General features: G+C 37.9%; 1 protein-coding gene across 6 annotated transcripts in view; it reads left to right on the top strand.

The window, feature by feature from the left end:
- Positions 1-27801, top strand: part of anks1ab (ankyrin repeat and sterile alpha motif domain containing 1Ab) — a 181690-nt gene that overhangs the window by 42079 nt on the left and 111810 nt on the right. For all 6 annotated transcript variants that reach the window (XR_009824668.1, XR_009824667.1, XM_062037803.1 and 3 more), the window contains 3 exons: positions 5680-5795; positions 25302-25400; positions 25521-25667. Coding sequence is in view for 4 of the 6 variants with exons in the window: in XM_062037803.1 (XP_061893787.1) it covers positions 5680-5795; positions 25302-25400; positions 25521-25667 (362 nt within the window). In the remaining 2 variants the exon portion in view is untranslated. The remainder of the gene's footprint in view (positions 1-5679; positions 5796-25301; positions 25401-25520; positions 25668-27801) is intronic.

The following is a 27801-nucleotide window of genomic DNA, read 5'->3' as shown; positions in this document are numbered from 1 at the left end:
AGTTTGCACTTTAATGTTAGCTTCTCAAGGTTAGCATGCTAACACTTAGCTTGTGACACATGCAAAGTTATATTACTCTAAGAAGTATGGCTGAGGAGTTAGAGTAGAAAAAGTAAAATTAGCTGAAAAAGTTAGCACTTTAATGTTAGCTTGCTAAGGTAAGCATGCTAACACTTAGCTTGTGACACATACCAAGTTATATTACTCTAAGAAGTATGGCTGAGGAGTTAGAGTAGAAAAAGTAAAATTAGCTGAAAAAGTTAGCACGTTAGCATGCTTGCTAAGGTTAGCATGCTAACGCTTAGCTTGTGACACATACCAAGTTATATTACTCTAAGAAGTATGGCTGAGGAGTTATAGTAGAAGAAGTAAAATTAGCTGAAAAAGTTAGCACGTCAATGTTAGCTTGCTAAGGTTAGCATGCTAACGCTTAGCTTGTGACATATACCAAGTTATCCTACTCTAAGAAGTATGGCTGAGGAGTTAGAGTAGAAAGTGTAAAATTAGCCGAAAAAGTTTGCACTTTAATGTTAGCTTGCTAAGGTTAGCATGCTAACAGTTAGCTTGTGACACATACCAAGTTATAGTACTCTAAGAAGTATGGCTGAGGAGTTAGAGTAGAAAGTGTAAAATTAGCTGAAAAAGTTAGCACTTTAATGTTATCTTGCTAAGGTTAGCATGCTAACACTTAGCTTGTGACACATACCAAGTTATATTACTCTAAGAAGTATGGCTGAGGAGTTAGAGTAGAAAAAGTAAAATTAGCTGAAAAAGTTAGTACGTTAATGTTAGCTTGCTAAGGTTAGCATGCTAACGCTTAGCTTGTGACACATACCAAGCTATACTACTCTAAGAAGTATGGCTGAGGAGTTAAAGTAGAAAGTGTAAAATTAGCTGAAAAAGTTAGCACTTTTATGTTAGCTTGCTAAGGTTAGCATGCTAACAGTTAGCTTGTGTCACATACCAAGTTATATGACTCTAAGGTGTATGGCTGGGGAATTAGAGTATAATGTGTAAAATTAGCTGAAAAAGTTAGCACTTTAATGTTAGCTTGCTTTGGTTAGCATGCTAACACTTAACTTATGACACATATCAAGTTATACTACTCTAAGAAGTATGGCTGAGGAGTTAGAGTAGAAAGTGTAAAATTAGCTGAAAAAGTTAGCACTTTAATGTTAGCTTGCTAAAGTTAGCATGCTAACACTTAGCTTGTGATACATACCAAGTTATACTACTTTAAGAAGTATGGCTGAGCTGTTAGAGTAGAAAGTGAAAATTAGTTTAAAAAGTTAGCACATGCTAACTGTTAGCGTACTAACGTTAGCAAGCCAGTATTAGCATGCTAACTTTTTTTTTGTTGTTGTTGCCATTTTTGCAGAAGCCATTACACTTGGCTACCTGGTACTATATTTAACTTGGTATGTGACACATGCTAACTGTTAGCGTACTAAAGTTAGCATGCTAGTAGTAGCATGCTAACTTATTTTTTGGTAGCCATTTTTGCAGAAGCCATTACACTTGGTTAACTGATACATATATTTAACTTGGTATGTGATACATGCTAACTGTTAGCATACTAGTATTAGCGTGCTAACTTTTTTTTTTGCCTAATTGGTAGAAGCCATTACACTTGGTTAACTGATACATATTTTTAACTTGGTATGTGACACATGCTAACTGTTAGCGTACTAACGTTAGCATGTTAGTACTAGAATGCTAATTTTTTTTTGCCGTTTTGGCAGACGTCATTACACTTGGTCAACCAATATACATATTTAACTTAGTATGTGACGCATGCTAACTGTTAACATACTAAAGTTAGCATGCTATTATTAGCATGCAAACTTTTTGTTGCCATTTTCGCAGAAGCCATTACACTTGGTTACCTGATACATATATTTAACCTGGTATGTGACACATGCTAACTGTTAGCGTACTTACATTAGCATGCTAGTAGTAGCCTGCTAACTTTTTTTTCTTGCCATTTTCGCCGAAGCCATTACACTTGGTTACCCGATACATATATTTAACTTGGTATGTGACACATGCTAACTGTTAGCATACTTACGTCAGCATGCTAGTAGTAGCATGCCAACTTTTTTTTTTTTTTCTGTTGCCATTTTCGCGGAAGCCATTACACTTGGTTACCTGGTACTATATTTAACTTGGTATGTGACACATGCTAACTGTTAGCGTACTAACATTAGCATGCTAGTAGTAGCATGCTAACTTATTTTTTGGTAGCCATTTTTGCAGAAGTCATTACACTTGGTTACCTGATACATATATTTAACTTGGTGTGTGACACATGCTAACTGTTAGCATACTAAAGTTAGCATGCTAACTTTTTTTTTTTCCGACATGTTTGCAGAAGTCATTACACTTGGTTACCTGATACATATATTTAACTTGGTATGTGACACACGCTAACTGTTAGCGTACTAATGTTAGCAAGCTCATATTAGCATGCAAACTTTTTTTTTGCCATTTTTGTAGTAGTCTTTACACTTGGCTACCTGATGCATATATTTAACTTGGTATGTGACACATGCTAACTGTTAGCGTTTTAACGTTAGCATGTTAGTAGTAGCATGCTAACTTCTTTTTTTTAAAATTGTTTTTGGCATTTTTGCAGAAGTCATTACACTTGGTTACCTGATACATATATTTAACTTGGTATGTGACACATGCTAACTGTTAGCGTTTTAACGTTAGCATGTTAGTAGTAGCATGTTAACTATTTTTTTTTTAATTGTTTTTTTTTGCCATTTTTGCAGAAGCCATTACACTTGGTTACCCGATACATATATTTAACTTGGTATGTGACACATGCTAACTGTTAGCATACTTACGTTAGCATGCTAGTAGTAGCATGCTAACTTTTTTTGTTTTTTTTGTTGCCATTTTCGCAGAAGCCATTACACATGGCTACCCGATACATATATTTAACTTGGTATGTAACACATGCTAACTGTTAGCGTACTAAAGTTAGCATGCTAATATTAGTATGCAAACTTTTTTTGGCCATTTTTGCAGAAGTCATTACACTTGGTTACCTGATACATATATTTAACTTGGTATGTGACACATGCTAACTGTTAGCATTTTAATGTTAGCATGCTAGTAGTAGCATGCTAAAAAAATTTTTTACATTTTTTTTTTGGCCATTTTTGCAGAAGCCATTACACTTGGCTACCCGATACATTTATTTAACTTGGAATGTGACACATGCTAACTGTTAGCGTACTAAAGTTAGCATGCTAATATTAGCATGCAAACTTTTTTTTTGGCCATTTTTGCAGAAGTCATTACACTTGGTTACCTGATACATATATTTAACTTGGCATGTGACACATGCTAACTGTTAGCGTTTTAACGTTAGCATGTTAGTAGTAGCATGCTAACTATTTTTTTTTAATTGTTTTTTTTGCCATTTTTGCAGAAGCCATTACACTTGGTTACCCGATACATATATTTAACTTGGTATGTGACACATGCTAACTGTTAGCATACTTACGTTAGCATGCTAGTAGTAGCATGCTAACTTTTTTTGTTTTTTTTGTTGCCATTTTCGCAGAAGCCATTACACTTGGCTACCCGATACATATATTTAACTTGGTATGTAACACATGCTAACTGTTAGCGTTTTAACGTTAGCATGCTAGTAATGGCATGCTAACTTTTTTTGGCCATTTTTGCAGAAGTCATTACACTTGGTTACCTGATACATATATTTAACTTGGTATGTGACACATGCTAACTGTTAGCATTTTAATGTTAGCATGCTAGTAGTAGCATGCTAACATTTTTTAAAAAATTGTTTCTTTTGCCATTTTTGCAGAAGCCATTACACTTGGCTACCCGATACATTTATTTAACTTGGAATGTGACACATGCTAACTGTTAGCGTACTAAAGTTAGCATGCTAATATTAGTATGCAAACTTTTTTTGGGCCATTTTTGCAGAAGTCTTTACATTTGGCTACCTGATACATATATTTAACTTGGTATGTGACACATGCTAACTGTTAGCGTTTTAACGTTAGCATGCTAGTAGTAGCATGCTAACTTTTTTTGTTGTTGTTGCCATTTTCGCAGAAGCCATTACACTTGGCTACCCGATACATATATTGAAGTTGGTATGTGATATATGCTAACTGTTAGCGTACTAAAGTTAGCACGCTAGTATTAGCATGCAAACTTTTTTTTGTGCCGTTTTCGCAGAAGTCATTACATTTGGTTACCTGATACACGCTAACTGCGCGCATGCTAACAGTTAGCATCAACACGCAATCCCTACCAAAATTGCACGGGTTCTGTGTTATTTTCGACATCCCTACTTTTGACACCAGCAAAGTTGCGGTTAGAAAAAGCCGCACAATGGACAGGCCGTGTGAGTGAAATGCAAATGGACATGTTGCTCGTCCCCTGCGTCACAGCGGAAAATCCTCTCAATGCGGTCTTCTTTTTGAGCTTCCTTTTGAGGGGCCCTTCCTTGCTGCGCCTCTGATGTCCTTTCTGCCAGATCAGAGCGCCGCTGCATGTGCCTTCCCAATCAGAGACAGGAGTGTGTGTGTGTGTGTGTGTGTGGGTGTGTGTGTGTGCCAGTGAGCGAGGGAGTTAGGGCAAGCGAGGGGAGGAGGGGGTGATCGCAGCCCCCTGTACATACGGCAGCCCTGCAGTGCGATCTGAGAAGAAGGGGGCTCGGCAGATCGGCGGCGCAGAGAGACGACGAGAGGGGGGGCGGCGTCCAAAAAGAGCATCTCCGAGGATTTGCTGGAATGAGACGCGGTTAGAGCGAGAGAGAGAAAGTGACGTGGGTGGCGGGCGGGGGCATGATCTTTGAGTCTGCTTCCTGTCGTGCGGCGGGACGTGTAGCGGGGAACGGCGGCTGCAGATCCGTGCGGTAGAATCGGGACGTCATGCCCTGCGAGCGCTGAGGGGTGTCGAGCGTCCACACGTTGAAGGTGGGGGGGGGGCATGCAGCAGAGGAGAGGAGCCAGGTGGGCTGCACCCGTCGTCATCTCCCGTGGACGCTTCTCTTCGCCGGCCCTGCAGCTTGAGTGCCTCCGGACCCGCGCCCTCCTCCACGCTGGGGATTTCTCCACAAACTGAGGAGTCTGGAGCGTCCGTGTTTCGCCGCCGCAGGATCTTACAATATGTCCGCCTAAAAGCCGCCAAGTGTACTTTAGAATGGCGCTCCCGTGTCCCGGCGCGCTAAGAGGTTGACCAATGAAGCCATGGGACTCGGCCAGAGCTTTACAAGTATGTGGTGACCACCCCCTGACCTTTTTTGTGAGAAATGTGTCCATGTGTCCCGGTGTGTGCGTGACGCTCCTCTGACTCCGCTCCGGTTTGTAGTCGGGGATGTTCGGCGAGCCCGGTTTGTGGCGAGATGCCAGCTTCAGACGGGCTCGGTGCCCCCGCTGCACCCGCACCCGCGCCCTCGCCTGACATCTGCACTCACCCTAGCACAAAGTAGCGGCTTCCTTCCCTCCCTCCCGTGTGTGCCCGCACCGACCCGGACCCTGCCTCCCCCCAGACCCGCCTGGTGCTGCCGCACTCGGCTCTGCCCGTGCTGGCCCAGGATGATGTGGCAGTGCCACGTGTCGTCCTCCGAGTGCCGCTGCTACCGGCTCAACGGCTTTTCGCTGCTCAAGCGCTTCCCTCTCTCGGCAGATGGGGCCTGCGGCAAAGCCCTGGACCAGCCGGTGGGCGAGTGGCTGGAGCACGCGGGGCTGCCGCAGTACGAGGGCAAGTTCCTGCTCAACGGCTTCGACGACCTGCGCTTCATGGTGAGTCCTCTTCGCCGCTCCCGCTCGGCTGCTCTTTCGCCCTGTGGCTCCGCCCACCGGCTTTTCACCTGTGTGATGCATGACCCGACCAAGGTCTAGAACCCTCCCCCTTTGCAAGACAAAAAGCCATCAGAGCAGGGGTGTCTGACTCCTTGTCATTGGAGGGCCACATCGCCCTCAGAGAGCCGCATGTAACAGTACATTTATCAATACTAAAATTTGATAGATTTGTTGGATTATTAGATGTTTTACTGGCAGATTGATGAATAATTGGCTTTGAAATCGTTATTTAAACTAACAAGCAGATTTTTAAATCATCCAAATTCCAAAAATTGCATAATCCGATGAGTCATTTCAACAAAATATGCAATTGCATGAAGTACATTTGTCAGAGAGTATTTGATTATTTCCAGCCTTTCGCAGGTCACTGTACCGAGGATGTCGTTGTGGCTTGTACAGCCCTTTGAGACACTTGTGATTTAGGGCTATATAAATAAACATTGATTGATGATTGATTGACTTTAAAATGAAGTGGCGGGCCATGGTAAATTGTCTGGCAGGCCACATCTAATGATCTGGCGGGCCACATTTAATGATGTGGCGGGCCATTTTAAAATGATGTGATAGTGTGGCGGGCCAATTTTAAAATATGTGGCAGGCCACATCAAACGATGTGGCAGGCCACATCAAACGATGTGGCAGGCTAAGTTAATGATGCGGCAGGCAAAATTAAATTGACCCGGAGGGCTACTTTAAATAATGTGAAGTTCCAAGTTAAATGAACCGGCAGGCCACATTAAATAATGTAAAGTTCCAAGTTAAATGAACCAGTAGGCCACATTAAATAATGTAAAGTTCCAAGTTAAATGATGTGGCGGGCCACATTAAATGATGTGATATGGTTGCGGCCCAGGTTAATAATAATAATACATGTGGCAGGCCATGGTCAATTATGTGACAGGCCATCAAATTATGTGAGAGTGTGGCAGGCCAATTTCAAATGATGTTGTGGGCCACTTAATTGATTTAGTGGGCCACCTAAAAGGAGCAGGCGGGCCTGGTTGAAATGTGAGAGCGTGGCGGGCCAAGTTAAAATGATGTGGCGGGTGACTTTAAATTATCTGGCGGGCCAATTAAATAATTTGGCAGTCTTTATTTAATGCTGTGGCGGGCCAATTTAAAATGATGTGATAGTGTGGCGGGCCACTTTCAAAATATGATGTGGGCCACTTAAATGATAAGGCGGGCCACTTCAAACAATGTGGCAGGCTAAGTTAATGATGTGGCAGGCTAAGTTAATGATGCGGCAGGCAACATTAAATAATGTGAAGTTCCAAGTTAAATATTGTGAAGTTCTAAGTTAAATGATCCGGCAGGCCACTTTAAATAATGTGAAGTTCCAAGTTAAATATTGTGAAGTTCCAAGTTAAATGACCCGGCAGGCCGACATAAATAATGTGACGTTCCAAGTTAAATGATGTGGCGGGCCATTTTAAATGATGTGATATGGTATCAGCCCAGGTTCATAATAATAATACATGTGGCAGGCCATGGTCAATTATGTGACAGGCCACAAAATTATGTGAGAGTGTGGCGGGCCACTTTCAAATTATGTTGTGGGCCACTTAAATGATTTAGTGGGCCAATTAAAATGAGCAGGCGGGCCTGGTTCAAATGTGAGAGCGTGGCGGGCCAAATTAAAATGATGTGGCGGGTGACTTTAAATTGTCTGGCGGGCCACTTAAATAATCTGGCAGGCCTTATTTGATGATGTGGCGGGCCAAATTAAAATGATGTGATAGTGTGGCGGGCCAAATTCAAAATATGCTGTGGGCCACTTAAATGATTTGGCGGGCCACTTCAAACGAAGTGGCAGGCTAAGTTAATGATGTGGCAGGCTAAGTTAATGATGCGGCAGGCAACATTAAATTGACCCGGAGGGCTACTTTAAATAATGTGAAGTTCCAAGTTAAATGACCCGGCAGGCTACATTAAATAATGTGAAGTTCCAAGTGAAATGATCTGACAGGACACTTTAAATAATGTGAAGTTCCAAGTTAAATGATCCGGCAGGCCACTTTAAATAATGTGAAGTTCCAAGTTAAATGATCCGGCAGGCCACCTTAAATAATGTGAAGTTCCAAGTTAAATGATCCGGCAGGCCACTTTAAATAATGTGAAGTTCCAAGTTAAATGATCCGGCAGGCCATCTTAAATAATGTGAAGTTCCAAGTTAAATGACTCGGCAGGCCACTTTAAATAATGTGAAGTTCCAAGTTAAATGATCCGGCAGGCCACTTTAAATAATGTGAAGTTCCAAGTTAAATGATCCGGCAGGACACTTTAAATAATGTGAAGTTCCAAGTTAAATGACCCGGCAGGCCACTTTAAATAATGTGAAGTTCCAAGTTAAATGATCCGGCAGGCCATCTTAAATAATGTGAAGTTCCAAGTTAAATGATCCGGCAGGCCACTTTAAATAATGTGAACTTCCAAGTTAAATGATCCGGCAGGCCACGTTAAATAATGTGAAGTTCCAAGTTAAATGACTCGGCAGGCCACTTTAAATAATGTGAAGTTCCAAGTTAAATGACCCGGCAGGCCACTTTGAATAATGTGAAGTTCCAAGTTAAATGATCCGGCAGGACACTTTAAATAATGTGAAGTTCCAAGTTAAATGACCCGTCAGGCCACTTTAAATAATGTAAAGTTCCAAGTTAAATGACCCGGCAGGCCACTTTAAATAATGTGAAGTTCCAAGTTAAATGATGTGGCGGGCCACTACAAATGATGTGGCCCAGGTTAAAATGATGCTGCAGGCCACACATATGACGTAAATTAATGACGCGGCGGGCCACATTACATGGTGCGGCATGCCACCTTAAATGAAGCAGCGGGCCACATTAACTGATACGCCGCCACTTTACATGATTTGACGGGTCACATTAAATGTAAGGTGTCATCATGAGGATTTAGCGATGACTTCACAAGTGCAGTAAAAAGTCAGCACAACAAACTGAAGCCTTTACCTTTTTCCCCCCTGAAACGAGTTGATGCTCCGCTGCTCCTCATCACATATTCATCATTCTAAAAGCTTTACCCTGTTTCCTCTTCCACGGCCAAGACGACTGCTGTGACCGTCAGACCGCGGCCGCACGCCCTAAATAACGCCGCCCGGAGGGCTGCGCCGTGCGTCTGTGGGGCCGCAGAGCCGCGCTGGCACTGTGGGTTACGTCACTCCAGCTCGGCGTGGGAGTGGGAGCTCTGTGACCTGCTTATGTGGCCGGGGAGGAGACATGGAAGGGCCGTGTTAAATACTAGCAATAATACTCCAAATACTACAATACCTCAACTTAAGAGCTTCTTCTTAACTCAAACCGCGTGTTTTTGGTGCTTATCCCTCCAAAACATCACAATTTGAACATGTAACGTGCCTTGAAAAAAAAGAAAAAATAACTTTTAAATAAACACTGTTGTATAAAAACAATACTAACAACTACAGTAGGAGTCATGCAATAATAATAATGTACAAACCCCGAAAGCAGTGAAGTTGTCACGTTGTGTAAATGGTAAATAAAAAGAGAATACAACAAATCCTTTTCAACTTATATTCAATTGAATAGACTGCAAAGACAAGATATTTCATGTTCACACTGAGAAACTTGTTTTATTTTGTTGCAAATAATCACAAACTTAGAATTTAATGGCAGCAACACATTGCAAAAAAAGGCATTTTTACCACTGTGTTACATGGCCTTTCCTTTTAACAACACTCAGTAAAGGTTTGGGAACTGAGGAGACACATTTTTGAAGTGGAATTATTACTCATTCTTGCTTGATGTACAGCTTAAGTTGTTCAACAGTCTCCCTTCTCATATTTTAGCCTTCATATTGCACCAATGGGAGACAGGTCTGGACTACAGGCAGGCCAGTCTAGTACCCGCACTCTTTTACTATGAAGCCACGCGGTTGTAACACATGGCTTGGCATCGTCTTGCTGAAATAAGCAGGGGCGTCCATGGTAACGTTACTTGGATGGCAACATATGTTGCTCCAAAACCTGTATGTACCTTTCAGCATTAATGGTGCCTTCACAGATGTGTAAGTTACCCATGTCTGGGGCACTAATACACCCCCATACCATCACACATGCTGGCTTTTACACTTTGACCCTAGAACAGTCCGGATGGTTCTTTTCCTCTTTGGTCCACAGTTTCCAAAAACAATTTGAAATGTGGACTCGTCAGACCACAGAACACTTTTCCCACTTTGCATCAGTCCATCTTAGATGAGCTCGGGCCCAGCGAAGCCGGCTGCGTTTCTGGGTGTTGTTGATAAATGGCTTTGGCTTTGCATAGTAGAGTTTTAACTTGCACTTACAGATGTAGCGACCGACTGTTGTTACTGACAGTGGTTTTCTGAAGTGTTCCTGAGCCCATGTGGTGATATCCTTTACACACTGATGTCGCTTTTTGATGCATACCGCCTGAGGGATCCAAGGTGCGTAATATCATGGCTTACGTGCAGTGATTTCTCCAGATTCTCTGAACCTTTTGATGATATTACGGAGCGTAGATGGTGAAATCCCTAAATTCCTTGCAATAGTTGGTTGAGAAATGTTGTTCTTAAACAATTTGCTCAGGCATTTGTTGACAAAGTGGTGACCCTCGCCCCGTCCTTGTTTGTGAACGACTGAGCATTTCATGGAAGCTGCTTTTATACCCAATCATGGCACCCACCTGTTCCCAATTAGCCTGTTCACCTGTGGGATGTTCCAAATACGTCTTTGATGAGCATTCTTCAACTTTATCAGTCTTTTTTGCCACTTGTGCCAGCTTGTTGCAGGCGACACATTCCGAATGAGCTAATATTTGCAAAAAATAACAAAGTTTCTCAGTGTGAACGTGAAATATCTTGTCTTTGCAGTCTATTCAATTGAATATAAGTTGAAAATAATTTGCAAATCATTGTATTCTCTTTTTATTTACCATTTACACAACGTGACAACTTCACTGCTTTTGGGTGTTGCAGACTACTATTTGTGCACTGTTGACGAGCCACGCACCGAAAATTGGGCCGTGGAAAATAGACTTTTGTCACCTAAACCGGACGTTGTGATGAAATATCCACTTCCACTAGTGACTGAGTCTTTAAGGCGCACATGAGTGACGTAGCTCGCCCAAACATGACGTTTAGACTTAAGTCACATTTGTGAAGATCAGATTCCAATAGGATTCAGGACTACATCAATCAATCAATCAATCAAAGTTTATTTATATAGCCCTTAATCACAAGTGTCTCAAAGGGCTGCAGAAGCCACAACGACATCCTCAACTCAGATCCCACACCAGGGCAAGAAAAAACTCAACCCAATGGGATACATTATTATTATTATCATTATTATTCACATGTGAATAATTCTGTATAATACACTGTATTTATATTATTCACATGTGAATAATTCTGTACAATAGACTGTATTTATATTATTCACGTGTGAATAATGCTTTATAATAGACTGTATTTATATTATTCACATGTGAATAATGCTGTATAATAGACTGTATTTATATTATTCACATGTGAATAATGCTGTATAATAGACTGTATTTATATTATTCACGTGTGAATAATGCTCTATAATAGACTGTATTTACATTATTCACATGTGAATAATGCTGTATAATAGACTGTATTTACATTATTCACATGTGAATAATGATGTATAATAGACTGTATTTATATTATTCACATGTGAATAATGCTGTATAATAGACTGTATTTACATTATTCACATGTGAATAATGCTGTATAATAGACTGTATTTATATTATTCACATGTGAATGATGCTGTATAATAGACGGTATTTATATTATTCACATGTGAATAATGCTGTATCATATAGACTGTATTTGTATTATTCACATGTGAACATTACTGTATAATAGGCTGTATTTATATTATTCACATGTGAATAATGCTGTATAATAGACTGTATTTATATTATTCACATATGAATAATGCTGTATAATAGACTGTATTTATATTATTCACGTGTGAATAATGCTCTATAATAGACTGTATTTACATTATTCACATGTGAATAATGCTGTATAATAGACTGTATTTATATTATTCACATGTGAACATTACTGTATAATAGACTGTATTTATATTATTCACATGTGAATAATGCTGTATAATAGACTGTATTTATATTATTCACATATGAATAATGCTTTATAATAGACTGTATTTATATTATTCACGTGTGAATAATGCTCTATAATAGACTGTATTTACATTATTCACATGTGAATAATGCTGTATAATAGACTGTATTTACATTATTCACATGTGAATAATGCTGTATAATATACTGTATTTATATTATTCACATGTGAATAATGCTGTATAATAGACGGTATTTATATTATTCACATGTGAATAATGCTGTATCATATAGACTGTATTTGTATTATTCACATGTGAACATTACTGTATAATAGGCTGTATTTATATTATTCACATGTGAATAATGCTGTATAATAGACTGTATTTATATTATTCACATATGAATAATGCTCTATAATAGACTGTATTTACATTATTCACATGTGAATAATGCTGTATAATAGACTTTATTTATATTATTCACATGTGAATAATGCTGTATAATAGACTGTATTTATATTATTCACATATGAATAATGCTGTATAATAGACTGTATTTATATTATTCACATATGAATAATGCTTTATAATAGACTGTATTTATATTATTCACGTGTGAATAATGCTCTATAATAGACTGTATTTACATTATTCACATGTGAATAATGCTGTATAATAGACTGTATTTATATTATTCACATGTGAATAATGCTGTATAATAGACTGTATTATGTTTACATATACATCCTGATGTGTCCTGAATCTGATGCCAAAAGATCAGATTTGATCACTTTGGAGCGTTTAGATCAGATCTGAGTCACTTGAGGACAAAACAATCAATCAATCAATCAATCAATGTTTATTTATATAGCCCTAAATCACAAGTGTCTCAAAGGGCTGTACAAGCCACAACGACATCCTCGGTACAGAGCCCACATACGGGCAAGGAAAACTCACCCCAGTGGGACGTCAATGTGAATGACTATGAGAAACCTTGGAGAGGACCGCATATGTGGGTAACCCCCCCACCCCCTTAGGGGAGACCGAAAGCAATGGATGTCGAGTGGGTCTGACATAATATTGTGAAAGTCCAACACATCAGCGAAAGTCCAATCAGATTTGGTGTGCAGTAAAAACCGGGTCATTAAGACCACCAAAAAAAGTTGGTAAATGGGAACATCTAAAGGTCAAACATTTTGTAGAAATGCACCCAAAAGCAGGAAAAGTCGTCTTGATTTTCAACATTTTCTTCCTCCATTTATCCTCAGAGTGCTCACATGACTTCCCAGACATAAAGTCATGCAGACTATGGATCATTAAGCTTCCTGACGCTCATTTGCATATCAGGCCTAATGTGCTGGACCCGATGAGACGGGTGAAGGGCCCCACATGTTTGGGCTTGTAAACAAGGCCAAAAGGTCAGACGCCGTTTGCAGGACGTGCCACATGAACCCATGCCATCAGTCGAGCTGACTGGCCAGGAGGGGGCAGCACACCCTCAGGATGGTTTGCAGAATAAAGTCAAAATCACAGAGGGCCTCCAGGAGGAACATGTCCGTTTCTGAGCGGGCGATGCGGAGAGGGCGGCCATGGAGGCGGTGATGTGACATACCACCCACTTTATTTCCCACGCCAAGGAACATCAAGCCTGCTATCGGCGATACTGATACTTTCTGCAAATATACTTAACGTTTCTGCTAAAGTTATTTATTTTCAAATACCGTATTTTTCGGAGTATAAAGCTGACCAACACGCCGGATTGTAGTCAGCTGGAGGCGTGTCTTAATGAAATTAAACAATGGATGTCTGCTAACTTTTTGCAACTCAACGCTAAGAAAACGGAAATGCTGATTATCGGTCCTGCTAGACACCAACATCTATTTAATAATACCACCTTAACATTTGACAACCAAACAATTAAACAAGGAGACTCGGTAAAGAATCTGGGTATTATCTTCGACCCAACTCTCTCGTTTGAGTCACACATTAAGAGTGTTACTAAAACGGCCTTCTTTCATCTCCGTAATATTGCTAAAATTTGTTCCATCTTGTCCACTAGCGACGCTGAGATCATTATTCATGCGTTCGTTACGTCTCGTCTCGATTACTGTAACGTATTATTTTCGGGCCTCCCTATGTCTAGCATTAAAAGATTACAGTTGGTACAAAATGCGGCTGCAAGGCTTTTGACAAAAACAAGAAAGTTTGATCATATTACGCCTATACTGGCTCACTTGCACTGGCTTCCTGTGCACTTAAGATGCGACTTTAAGGTTTTACTACTTACGTATAAAATATTACACGGTTTAGCTCCAGCCTATCTCGCCGATTGTATTGTACCATATGTCCCGACAAGAAATCTGCGTTCAAAGAACTCCGGCTTATTAGTGATTCCCAGAGCCAAAAAAAAGTCTGTGGGCTATAGAGCGTTTTCTATTCGGGCTCCAATACTATGGAATGCCCTCCCGGTAACAGTTAGAGATGCTACCTCAGTAGAAGCATTTAAGTCCCATCTTAAAACTCATTTGTATAATCTAGCCTTTAAATAGACCCCCCCTTTTTTTAGACCAGTTGATCTGCCGTTTCTTTTCTTCTCTCCTCTTCTCCCCTGTCCCTTGCGAGGGGGAGTTGCATAGGTCCGGTGGCCATGGATGAAGTGCTGGCTGTCCAGAGCCGGGACCCCGGGTGGACCACTAGCCTGTGCATCGGTTGGGGACATCTCTGCGCTGCTGACCCGTCTCCGCTCGGGATGGTTTCCTGTTGGCCCCGCTGTGGACTGGACTCCCGCTGATGTGTTGGATCCACTGTGGACTGGACTTTCACAATGTCATGTCAGACCCACTCGACATCCGTTGCTTTCGGTCTCCCCTAGAGGGGGGGGGTTACCCACATATGCGGTCCTCTCCAAGGTTTCTCATAGTCATTCACCGACGTCCCACTGGGGTGAGTTTTTCCTTGCCCGTATGTGGGCTCTGTACCGAGGATGTCGTTGTGGCTTGTACAGCCCTTTGAGACACTTGTGATTTAGGGCTATATAAATAAACATTGATTGATTGATTGATTGATAAGTCGCACCTGCCGAAAATGCATGATAAAGAAGGAAAAAAACATATATAAGTCGCACTGGAGTATAAGTCGCATTTTTGGGGGAGATGTATTTGATAAAAGCCAACACCAAGAATAGACATTTGAAAGGCAATTTAAAATAAATAAAGAATAGTGAACAACAGGCTGAATAAGTGTACGTTGTATGAGGCATAAATAACCAACTGAGAACGTGCCTGGTATGTTAACATGACAAATTATGGTAAGAGTCATTCAAATAACTATAACATATAGAACATGCTATACGTTTACCAAACAATCTGTCACTCCTAATCGCTAAATCCCATGAAATCTTATACGTCTAGTCTCTTACGTGAATGAGATAAATAATATTATTTGATATTTTACGCTAATGTGTTAATAATTTCACACATAAGTCGCTCCTGAGTATAAGTCGCACCCCCGGCCAAACTATGAAAAAAACTGTGACTTATAGTCCGAAAAATACAGTATTTAAAATCTATCTAAAAAAAAAAAGAGCAAAATGAGAGTATTGAGAAAAAGCTGAAATTTTGAAACCAATTAATAATACACTTCAACACCTACTATAACACAGAGTTGTTGTCTTTAAATGTATATCATTTTTTTAGCTTTTTTTTCATTTTTATTAAAAAATATAAAAATGGTCCCCTCAAACTTTAAAGTATGCGGCCATTGGCGAAAAAAGTTTATACACCTCGATCTAAAATATTAGAAGTTCTCTCAAAAAAAAATATAAATAAATGAATATATATATTTAAAAAATTACATCTATATATATATATATATATATATATATATATATATATATATATATATATATATATATATATATATATATATATATATATATATATATATATATATATATATATATATATATATATATATATATATATATATATAATGTTTATTTATATAGCCCTAAATCACAAGTGTCTCAAAGGGCTGTACAAGCCACAAGGTATATATATATATATATATATATATATATATATATATATATATATATATATATATATATATATATATATATATATATATATATATATATATATATATATATATATATATATATATATATATATATATATACACACACACACATGTATGTATATTAGGGCTGCAACTAACGATTAATTTGATAATCGATTAATCGGTCGATTATTACTTCGATTAATCGATTAATAATCGGATAAAAGAGACAAACTACATTTCTATCCTATCCAGTATTTTATTGGGAAAAAAACAGCATACTGGCACCATACTTATTTTGATTATTGTTTCTCAGCTGTTTGTAAATGTTGCAGTTTATAAATAAAGGTTTATTAAAAAAAATAAAAAAATACAAATACAAATTTGTTTAAATTAAAAAAACCAACAAAAAAAACAACCTCTGCGCATGCCCATAGCATAGATCCAACGAATCGATGACTAAATTAATCGGCAACTATTTTAATAATCGATTTTAATCGATTTAATCGATTAGTTGTTGCAGCCCTAATATGTATATACACTAAATATATATATAAATATATATAAATATAAATATATATATATATATATATATATATATATATATATATATATATATACATATACATATATATATATATATATATATATATATATATATATATATATATATATATATATATATATATATGTATGTATATATATATAAATATACATATATATATATGTATGTATATAACATTTAAAACATTCCTAGTGTGTGAATGTGAGGGTGAATGTTGTCTGTCTATCTGTGTTGGCCCTGCGATGAGGTAGCAACTTGTCCAGGGTGTACGCCGCCTTCCGCCCGATTGTAGCTGAGATAGGCTCCAGTGCCCCCCGCGACCCCGAACGGAATGAACGGAAGAAAATGGATGGATATATATACACACACATGTATATATATATATATATATATATATATATATATATATATATATATATATATATATATATATATATATATATATATATATATATATATATATATATATATATATATATATATATAAATAAAAATTTGAATTCCCCATTGGAGGAAGAGCTGGTCAACGCAACAATATATATATATATATATATATATATATATATATATATATATATATATATATATATATATATATATATATATATATATTATATATATATATATATATATATATATATATATATATAAAAATATATATATACATATATATACACACACACATTCCACATTTTTCAACCAGTTCCAACCATTCCACCTTTAAAACATTCCTTAGTTGGGACAACAAATGTTTCTATTTTTTTGGTACAAATTCCCGGTTTTCCCGAAATTCTGAAATACCCATTCTCAATTCAAACTGTTACTACGTCAACATTTTTAAACCGATTCAAAACACTGACCCACTCATATCATCTAGGACATTCGTGCTAGTATCGATATATTAAAAAATTCCAGTTTTTTCACGAAATCCCCAAATTTCCAGTAAATTCCCATTCAAATGAATGGACGTATTCATAGTCTACAATGCCCAAAACTCTCAAAATGTTGTATACCCGATTCTGACCTTTGAACCATCCACACACACTGCTACCCCGAGATATCAAAGGCAAAAGATGTTTCACCTTTTCCATAATTCCTGGTTTCCTTTCAATTTCCAGGAATTTCTCCCCATTGACAATGAACTGGCATTATACAATCTACAGCATATCCCACATTTCTCAATCCATTGGAACCGTTCCAACATCCACACACTCCACTCACCCTGGACAATTAAACTATTTTTCAGTTTAAAAAAAATTCCAGGAATTTCCAGAATTCCCAATGTTCCAAAAGGCCAATTTTCACTTATTGCTGGAAAGTTTTCACAGTCCACATTTATCAACCAGTTCCAACCATTCAACTTTCAAAACATTCCTTAGTTGGGACAACAGATGTTAATTTTTTTTTGGTACAAATTCCCGGTTTTCCCGAAATTCCGAAATACCCATTCTCAATTCAAACTGTTACTACGTCAACATTTTTAAACCGATTCAAAACACCGACCCACTCATATCATCTAGGACATTCGTGCTAGTATCGATATATTTCCGTTTTTTTCCCGAAATTTCCAGTAAATTCCCATTCAAATGAATGGACATATTCATAGTTCTACAATGCCCAAAACTCTCAAAATTCTGACCTTTTAACCATCCACACACACTACTACGCTGAGATATCGAAGGCAAAACATGTTTTCCCTTTCCCAAATTCCCTGGTTTTCCAGGAGTTTCTCCCCATTGACAATGAACTGGCATTATACAATCTACTGCATATCCCACATTTCTCAAACGACTGGGATCGTTCCACCATCCATTCAAAACTATTTTCAAGTTTAAAAAATTCCAGGAATTTCCCAGAATTCCCGGTTTTCCAAAGCCCTATTTTCACTTCTTGCTGGAATGTTTCCACAGTCCACATTTTTCAACTAAATCCAACCATTCCACCTTAAAAACATTCCTTAGTTGGGACAACAAATGTTTGAATTTTTTTTGTACAAATTCCCGGTTTTCCCGGAATTTTGAAATACCCATTTTCAAATCAAACTGTTACTACGTCAACATTTTTAAACCGATTCAAAACACCGACCCACTCATATCATCTAGGACATTCGTGCTAGTATCGATATATTTCCGTTTTTTTCCCGAAATTTCCAGTAAATTCCCATTCAAATGAATGGACATATTCATAGTTCTACAATGCCCAAAACTCTCAAAATTCTGACCTTTTAACCATCCACACACACTACTACTCTGAGATATCGAAGGCAAAACATGTTTTCCCTTTCCCAAATTCCCTGGTTTTCCCGGAATTTCCAGGAGTTTCTCCCCATTGACAATGAATGGGCATTATACAATCTACTGCATATCCCACATTTCTCAACCGACTGGGACCGTTCCACCATCCATTCAAACTATTTTCAAGTTTTAAAAAATTCCAGGAATTTCCAGAATTCCCGGTTTTCCAAAGCCCTATTTTCACTTCTTGCTGGAAAGTTTCCACAGTCCACATTTTTCAACTAAATCCAACTATACCACCTTCAAAACATGCCCCTGAGTTGGGAATTGCAAATTTTAGAAATTAATTAAATTCTTAGTTACTTATAATACAGAGCTGACAAAAAAAATGTTTTTGGCTGTTCTTTTAAATATCAGTGAAGTGAATTGTGAAGTGAATTATATTTATATAGCGCTTTTCTCTAGTGACTATATACCGCCCCAATATCAATCTGGCCGCCGCATACTTTGACTTGGTGGAAAAAGTTTGGACATGAAAAATATTATTTTCATTTGAGGATCGATATTAGAGCATAAAGACCTGGTATCAGCGGAGTCGATATGTCAGTATCGATCCACACGTCACAAATGCACCCCCATACCCCCTCGCCTGGCCCGCGCAGCTTTTGAGGGATGCTGAATTCTGAAGAGCCGTCATCATCATCATCATTACACGAGCATTATCATTCCAAGCTGGCAGGAAGTGGGTCGCCTGTCAACGTTTGATGACGATTCCCTCCTTTGTCCCGCCCCCGACACGCTTTGTTGCTGAGCTAATGTGGCAAATTGTCTTGTGGGAAGACTTCTCCCCCCTCATGAATATCTCATGGCTGTTGCAAAAGGTTAGCATGCTCAGCGCGTGTCAACGCTGGCATGCCAGCTCTTACCAAAATGAAGGTTTCTTGTCCGGGGTCAAGAGAGCGAGTGTAATTTGCCGGCGTGCGCAGCGAGACGGACCACTTCCATGTGCAAGTCGCCGCGCATCAGATCAGAGCGGCGCCGCTCATTAGCTATGCGAGTACTCAAGCATACATTCCCGTCACACGTTTGCCATGCAGCGTGACATCACATGGGAGGGGGAGGGGGGGGGGCAAGTTTCCCAAGGCAAACGCAAATAAGTGAAGATTCTACTTGGTGGTGACCTTTAATCACACCCCCCCTCCCCCTCCCCTTGATGGCGGCCTGCTGCAGTGGTCGTTGATGGAGAGCCAAGCACAGCAAACATTTTTACATTCTTGGCCAAAGACAATCGATATGCGGCAGTCTGCACGTCGGAGAAAACGCTTAGCTGCACATTTCCTGGCTGTATATCTTTGCATCCGCCCAGGACGCGGCTGACAGAGAAAACCTTGCAAAATAACAAAGAAAATGTTGCAGAATGACAAAGAAAACGTTGCAAAATAAAGAAAACGTTGCAAAATAAGAAAAATGTTGCAAAATAACAAAGAAAACGTTGCAAAATAAAGAAAACGTTGCAAAATAAAGAAAACGTTACAAAATGACGAAGCAAATGTAAAATAAGGAAATCGTTGCAAAATAAAGAAAATGTTGCAAAATAAAGAAAATGTTGCAAAATAAAGAAAACGTTGCAAAATAAAAAGGGAAACCTTGCAAAATGAAGAAAACATTGCAAAATGACAAAGAAAACGTTGCAAAATGAAGAAAACGTTGCAAAATAAAAAGGAAAACCTTGCAAAATGAAGAAAACATTGCAAAATGACAAAGAAAACGTTGCTAAATGACAAAGAAAACATTGCAAAATGACATAGAAAACTTTGCAAAATAAAGAAAAAGTTGCAAAATGTCAAATAAAATGTTGCAAAATATGGAAAATATTGCAAAATAAAGAAAACGTTGCAAAATGACAACGAAAACGTTGCAAACTGACAAAGAAAATGTAAAATAAGGAAATCGTTGCAAAATAAAGAAAATGTTGCAAAATAAGATAATGTTGCAAAATAAAGAAAATGTTGCAAAATAAAGAAAACGTTGCAAAATAAAAAGGAAAACCTTGCAAAGTGGAGAAAACATTGCAAAATGACAAAGAAAACGTTGCAAAATGAAGAAAATGTTGCAAAATAAAGAAAACGTTGCAAAATAAAAAGGAAACCCTTGCAAAATGAAGAAAACATTGCAAAATGACAAAGAAAACGTTGCAAAATGACAAAGAAAACTTTGCAAAATAAAGAAAAAGTTGCAAAATGTCAAATAAAATGTTTCAAAATATGGAAAATATTGCAAAATAAAGAAAACGTTGCAAAATGACAAAGAAAACATTGCAAAATGACAACGAAAACGTTGCAAAATAACAAAGAAAATGTAAAATAAAGAAAATGTTGCAAAATAACAAGCTAAATATTGAAAAAATAAAGAAAACATTGCAAAATAAGAAAAACTTTGCAAAATTAAGGAAAGCGTTACAAAATGACAAAGAAAATGTTGCAAAATAAAGAAAAGGTTGCAAAATAAAGAAAAGTTGCAAAATGTCAAATAAAATGCTGCAAAATAAGGAAAATATTGCAAAATAAAGAAAACGTTGCAAAATGACAAAGAAAATGTAAAATAAAGAAAATGTTGCAAAATATCAAGCAAAATATTGCAAAATAAAGAAAACATTGCAAAATAAAAAAATGTTGCAAAATGAAGAAGACATTGCAACAAGACAAAGAAAATGTTGCGAAATAAAGAAAACGTTGCAAAATAAAGAGGAAAACCTTGCAAAATTAAGAAAACGTTGCAAAACAACAAGGACAATGTTGCAAAATGACAAAGAAAACATTGCAAAATAACAAGGAAAACGTTGCAAAATGACATGGAAAACTTTGCAAAATGACATGGAAATCCTTGCAAAATGACAAAGAAAATGTTGCAAAATAAAAAAAAGGTTGCAAAATAAAGAAAAGGTTGCAAAATGTCAAAGACAATGTTGCAAAATAAAGAAAACGTTGCAAAATGACAAAGAAAACAATGCAAAATAACAAGCAAAATATTGCTAGATAAAGAAAACGTTGCAAACTAAGAAAAATATTGCAGAATAAAGAAAACGTTGCAAGAAAATGTTGCAAGAAAATGTTGCAAAATAAGGAAATCGTTGCAAAATGACAAAGAAAATGTTGCAAAAAAACAAAGAAAAGTTTGCCAAATGTTTGATGCGACCAAAGCAGCTAGTGGATGCTTTGTTTCCTGCGAGTGGCAGCGCATCACATTCATCTCCCTCACCATGCACTATTTATTTATTTCACTTCATTGTCCTCCCACTCGCCCTGTGTCACGGTTGTTTGCGTGTGCGTGTGTGTGTGTGGGTGTGTGTGCGCGCGCGTGGATGCTCTTTTGTAACATCCAAGCAGACATGTTTCCACCAAGCAGAGCTGTCTAGTTCCCTTTAAGAAGGTCCCATCTCATCTGGGCTGACCTCACTTGTTTTTGTGAAAAATATATTTGAAGGATTTTTATTACAAAAAGAAAATGCGTTTATTTGAGGAAGATCTTCTCATTACCTTCTCCTTCTCACAGTGCGAGGTTTTAGCCAATGACCTCACATTCCATTATAGAATAACCAGTTCAGTGTAGGGAGGGAATAGGTACCATGTCTGTGGTACCTATTCCACTTTTCATTCTGCTTACGAATCATGTTTTTATTTGGGGGAAAAAAAGAGAACCAAAAGGTGGATTAGCATCAATCGTGTAGTTTAGAGGTAACATTACCTTACAATCATTATGTCCAGCCTTTTGCAGGCCACCTTAAATGACGTGGCCGGCCTCCTTAAATTGAAAAATGATGTGAGAGCATGGCGGGCAACTTAATTAATGTGAAACAGTGTTCATTGTTTTTTAAAACGTTGCAAAATGACAAAGAAAACGTTGCAGAATGTCAAAGAATTTTGCGAGATAAGGAAAATATTGCTGCGATGAGGTGGGGACTTGTCCAGGGTGTACCCCGCCTTCCGCCCAAATGCAGCTGGGATAGGCTCCAGCGCCCCCGCGACCCCTAAAGGGACAAGTGGTAGAAAATGGATGGATGGAAGGAAAATATTGCTAAATAAAGAAAATGTTGTAAAATGAGGAAATTGTTGCAAAATGACAAAGAAAACGTTGCAAAATAAAGAAAAAGTTGCAAAATATCAAGGAAATTGTTGCAAAATGACCAAGAAAAACATTGCAGAATGTCTAAGAAAATGTTGCAAAATAAGGACAATAATGCAAAATAAAGAAAATGTTGTAAAATAGGGAAATTGTTCCAAAATTACAAAGAAAATGTTGTTCAATAAAGAAAACGTTTCAAAATGACAAAAAAAACCATTGCAAAATAAACAAAACGTTGCAAAATAACAAGGAAATCGCTGCAAAATGACTAAGAAAACGTTGCAAAATAAAGAAAACGTGATAAAATAAGGAAAGCGTTGCAAAATGACAAAGAAAACGTTGCTCAATAAAGAAAACGTTGCAAAATGACAAAAAAACATTGCAAAATAAAGAAAATGTTGCAAAATAACAAGGAAATCACTGCAAAATGACTAAGAAAACGTTGCAAAATAAAGAAAACGTGATAAAATAAGGAAATCGTTGCAAATTGACAAAGAAAACGTTGCAAAATAAAGAAAACTTTGCAAAATAACGAAATTGTTGCAAAATGACAAAGAAAAACATTGCAGAATGTCAAATAAAATGTTGCAAAATACGGACAATATTGCAAAGTAAAGAAAAAGTTGTAAAATAAGGAAATTGTTCCAAAATTACAAAGAAAACATTGCTCAATAAAGAAAACGTTGCAAAATGACTAAGAAAACGTTGCAAAATAAAGAAAACGTTGCAAAATAAGGAAAGGGTCGCAAAATGACAAAGAAAACATTGCAGAATGTCAAAGAAAATGTTGCAAAATAAGGACAATAATTGCAAAATAAAGAAAATGTTTTAAAATAAGAAAAAGTGTTCCAAAATTACAAAGAAAACGTTGCTAAATAAAGAAAACGTTGCAAAATTACTAAAAAAACATTGCAAAATAAAGAACATTTTGTAAAATAACAAGGAAATTGCTGCAAATGACTAAGAAAACGTTGAAAAATAAAGAAAATGTGATAAAATAAGGAAAGCGTTGCAAAATGACAAAGAAACTGTTGCAAAATAAAGAAAACGTTGCAAAAATAAAGAAAGTGTTGCAAAATGATTGATTTGCAACACTAAATTGGCCCTAGTGTGTGAATGTGAGTGTGAATGTTGTCCGTCTATCTGTGTTGGCCCTGCGATGAGGTGGCGACTTGTCCAGGGTGTAAACCGCCTTCCGCCCGATTGTAGCTGAGATAGGCTCCAGCGCCCCCCCGCGAACCCGAAGGGAATAAGCGGTAGAAAATGGATGAGATGGAACAAGGAAATCGCTGCAAATGTCTAAGAAAACGTTGAAAAATAAAGAAAACATGATAAAATAAGGAAAGCGTTGAAAAATAACAAAGAAACTGTTGCAAAATAAAGAAAACATTGCAAAAATAAGGAAAGTGTTGCAAAATGACGAAGAAAACATTGCAGAATGTCAAAGAAAATGTTGCAAAATAAGGAAAATGTTGCAAAATAACAAGGAAATCGCTGCAAAATGACTAAGAAAACATTGTAAAATAAGGAAATTGTTCGAAAATTATAAAGAAAACGTTGCTCAATAAAGAAAACGTTGCAAACTGACTAAAAAAAACGTTGCAAAAATAAAGAAAATGTGATAAAATAAGGAAAGCGTTGCAAAATGACTAAAAAAAAACGTTGCAAAAATAAAGAAAATGTGATAAAATAAGGAAAGCGTTGCAAAATGACAAAGAAACCGTTGCAAAATTAAGAAAACGTTGCAAAATAAAGAAAACGTGATAAAATACGGAAAGCGTTGCAAAATACAAAGAAAACGTTGCAAAATAAAGAAAATGTTGCAAAATACGGAAAGTGATGCAAAATGACAAAAAAAAACATTGCAGAATGTCAAAGAAAACGTTGCAAAATAAACAAAATGTTGCAAAATAAAGCAAATTTTACAATTTACTTTACAATGATTATTTCCAGCCTTTTGCAGGCCACACACCCACACACACACACACACACACACACACACACACACACACACACACACACACACACACACACACACACACACACACACACACACACACACACACACACACACACACACACACACACACACACACAGATAGCTTTCCCAAATTTGTTGAACCCAATGTGGCCCCCATGTTAAAAGGTTTGGGGCCCCCTGCTCTGGACTTTGACTAATGAGAGTCCATGAAGACTTTCACTGCATGACAGACTTTATTGTCCGGACTTATTTGGAACTCTTTGCATGCGCATGTTCACTATCTTTATTTGTACGCATCTCCTACGTGTGCGTGTGCGTGTGTGTGTGTGTGTGTGTGTGTGTGTGTGTGTTTGTGTGTGTGTGTGTGCAGGGAAGTAACGTGATGGAGGACCAGGATCTCAGAGACATTGGGATCACAGACCCAGGGCACAGGAAGAAAATCCTCCATGCGGCACGTAACCTGCCCAAGGTAGGACCGGGATCCGTCCAGATCTGACCTGGCATGGTTCCACAAAGACTGTTTAGATGTTCCTGGTGTGTTGTTGGAAGACCACCATGGACACGCACCTGAGTTGTGTCCGTGTCGCAGGTCAAAGCTCTGGGCTGTGACGGCAGCACCTCTTTAGCCTCGTGGCTGGATGGTCTGGGTCTGCAGGAGTACCTGCCCAACTTCCTGTCCAGTGGCTACCGCACCCTGGAGTGTGTGAAGAACCTGTGGGAGTTGGAGATCATCAATGTGAGGCGCATGAAATACCTGTCTATAATAATAATAATAATAATAATAATAATAATATTAGATTTTATTTGTAAAAAGCACTTTACATTGAGTATACAACCTCAAAGTGCTACAATGTATTAAAAAAAATAAAAAGATAATAAAATAAAAAATAAATAAAAACTAGAACAGCCTAATAGCTAGAACTAAAATGCATATATCTAAAAGAAGGCTTTTTCAAAAAGAAGGGTTTTTAAGCCTTTTTTAAAAGCATTCACAGTCTGTGGTGCCCTCAGGTGGTCAGGGAGAGCGTTCCACAGAGTGGGAGCGGCAGAGCAGAAAGCCCGGTCCCCCATTGTTCGTATCTATCATTTCATAGGCCCACTTTTGTACAGTACAGTGTAGGTACCGGTACTAATAACATAATAATATAATAATATAAAGTACCGCGATAATAATGAATTAAAGACTGTACTATATTGCTTCTGAAAAATACCGGTACTTTTTTTTTTCTTCTGGATGACGCCCTGTTGGTAAAACGAGCAGAGGCGCTGGTTAAACAATGCAAACACACACTGAGTACTTACAAGCAGAAACAGTGTGGAGACAGAAAAGGGGAGAATGGACGCATTTTGGATTAAAAACGGACTATAAAGCTAAAAGTCATAACACTGAAGCGCCACTCTGCAGTAGGCGCTTAGCTCGCTCTTGTTAGCCGTTAGTTTAAAACGTGGCGCGAAGTGTGGCCTGGAAACGCAATGCATTGTGGGTCTTAGCGCGGCTGAATGCAAGCCTCTGTCCTAAAGTTTTGTTCAAAAGGCGGCGCGAACGTGCGGCGTCAATAATTGCCACAATCGTGGTCTTGACCACTTCTGGGGGAAAAAAACGAGCAATTAAAAAAGGACAATTTTCAGCCGTGAGACCATCAAACATGACTTTTAACGCCATCACCTGGAACATGGCATTTTCACACTGGCAAGTTTGAGTCAAAACATGTTCTATTCTGTTGCACACGTAGCTTTTCTGCGGGCTACAAACAACGTACAGTATTCTTAAAAAAGCAATATTCCTATTTAAAGATTAATAACTAAGAAAAACTTAAATATTATACTGTGTATACTAGGGTTATACTAGTATACTAGTATAGTATCAGTACTAATGAATCAAAAACGGTATTATACTCTGAAAAGTACCGGTTCCCCATTCTTATGAAAACAATCTTTTAACGGGCATGACGGCGCGTCGTCACATTGCTGGTTTTAGAAACATAGGAGCATGTTCGGCAGCGCACACACACAGAGTACTTACAAGCAGACACAGTGTGTAGACAGAAAAGGGAGAACGGACGCATTTTGGTGTAAAAAGTAACGATAAAGGTGAAGTTATAACCCTGAAACACCCTCAGGAAGAGGTCGCTTTAAGACATGGCTAGCTAGCTAATTTTTAGCTACTTCTAAATCACTAATCCTGGCCTCCATGGCGACGAATAAAGTACGCTTCTTACATGTACCGTTATCACTGGAGGACGAGGAATAGCTAAACATGCTTCACGATACACCGTAGGAGGATACAATAGCTCACCGCTAATAGCCAGCTAGCGCTCCTCAATGTAAACAAATGCCAATGTTTGAAAAATATGCGATTGCATTCATCTAAATTATTCTAAAATACATTTAGTAAGAAAGATTAATTACTATATTAATTAAGACATTACTTCCATGCTTTTGCGGGCCATATACATTGATGTGGCCTTGAGTTTGACACCTGTGGTTTACAGTAAAATGTGGTAAAAACACCAACAATTTTACAGTCAAATTCTTGCGACAGAGCTGCCAGTTATTACATTTTAGGTAAAAAAATGTAATAATCAAATGCTTAGGACTTTTTTCTCCAAGTACCGCCATAATGACATTAAAACACAGCAGCGCAGTAGGCCTAAGTATGCATTACAAACAAGGCAGAGGTGTATTTATTATTTTTGGCCACTGTAACATTACACACAGTTTGAATACAGGAAAATAAAACACTGTACTTTAATCACTAGGCAAACTATAGCCTGCGAGACGTCGTGAGTTTAATGAATAATTTTACCTACAGACATATTGCATTCATTTTATTACTCTGACAATGTTGATGTTGCTATTATGTCGCCATC

Source organism: Entelurus aequoreus, linkage group LG26 (genome assembly GCF_033978785.1).
Source record: "Entelurus aequoreus isolate RoL-2023_Sb linkage group LG26, RoL_Eaeq_v1.1, whole genome shotgun sequence".
In the NCBI taxonomy this organism is placed as follows: Eukaryota; Metazoa; Chordata; class Actinopteri; order Syngnathiformes; family Syngnathidae; genus Entelurus; species Entelurus aequoreus.
Note: the sequence above shows the minus strand (reverse complement) of the source record. Positions and strands in the feature narration are given on the sequence as shown.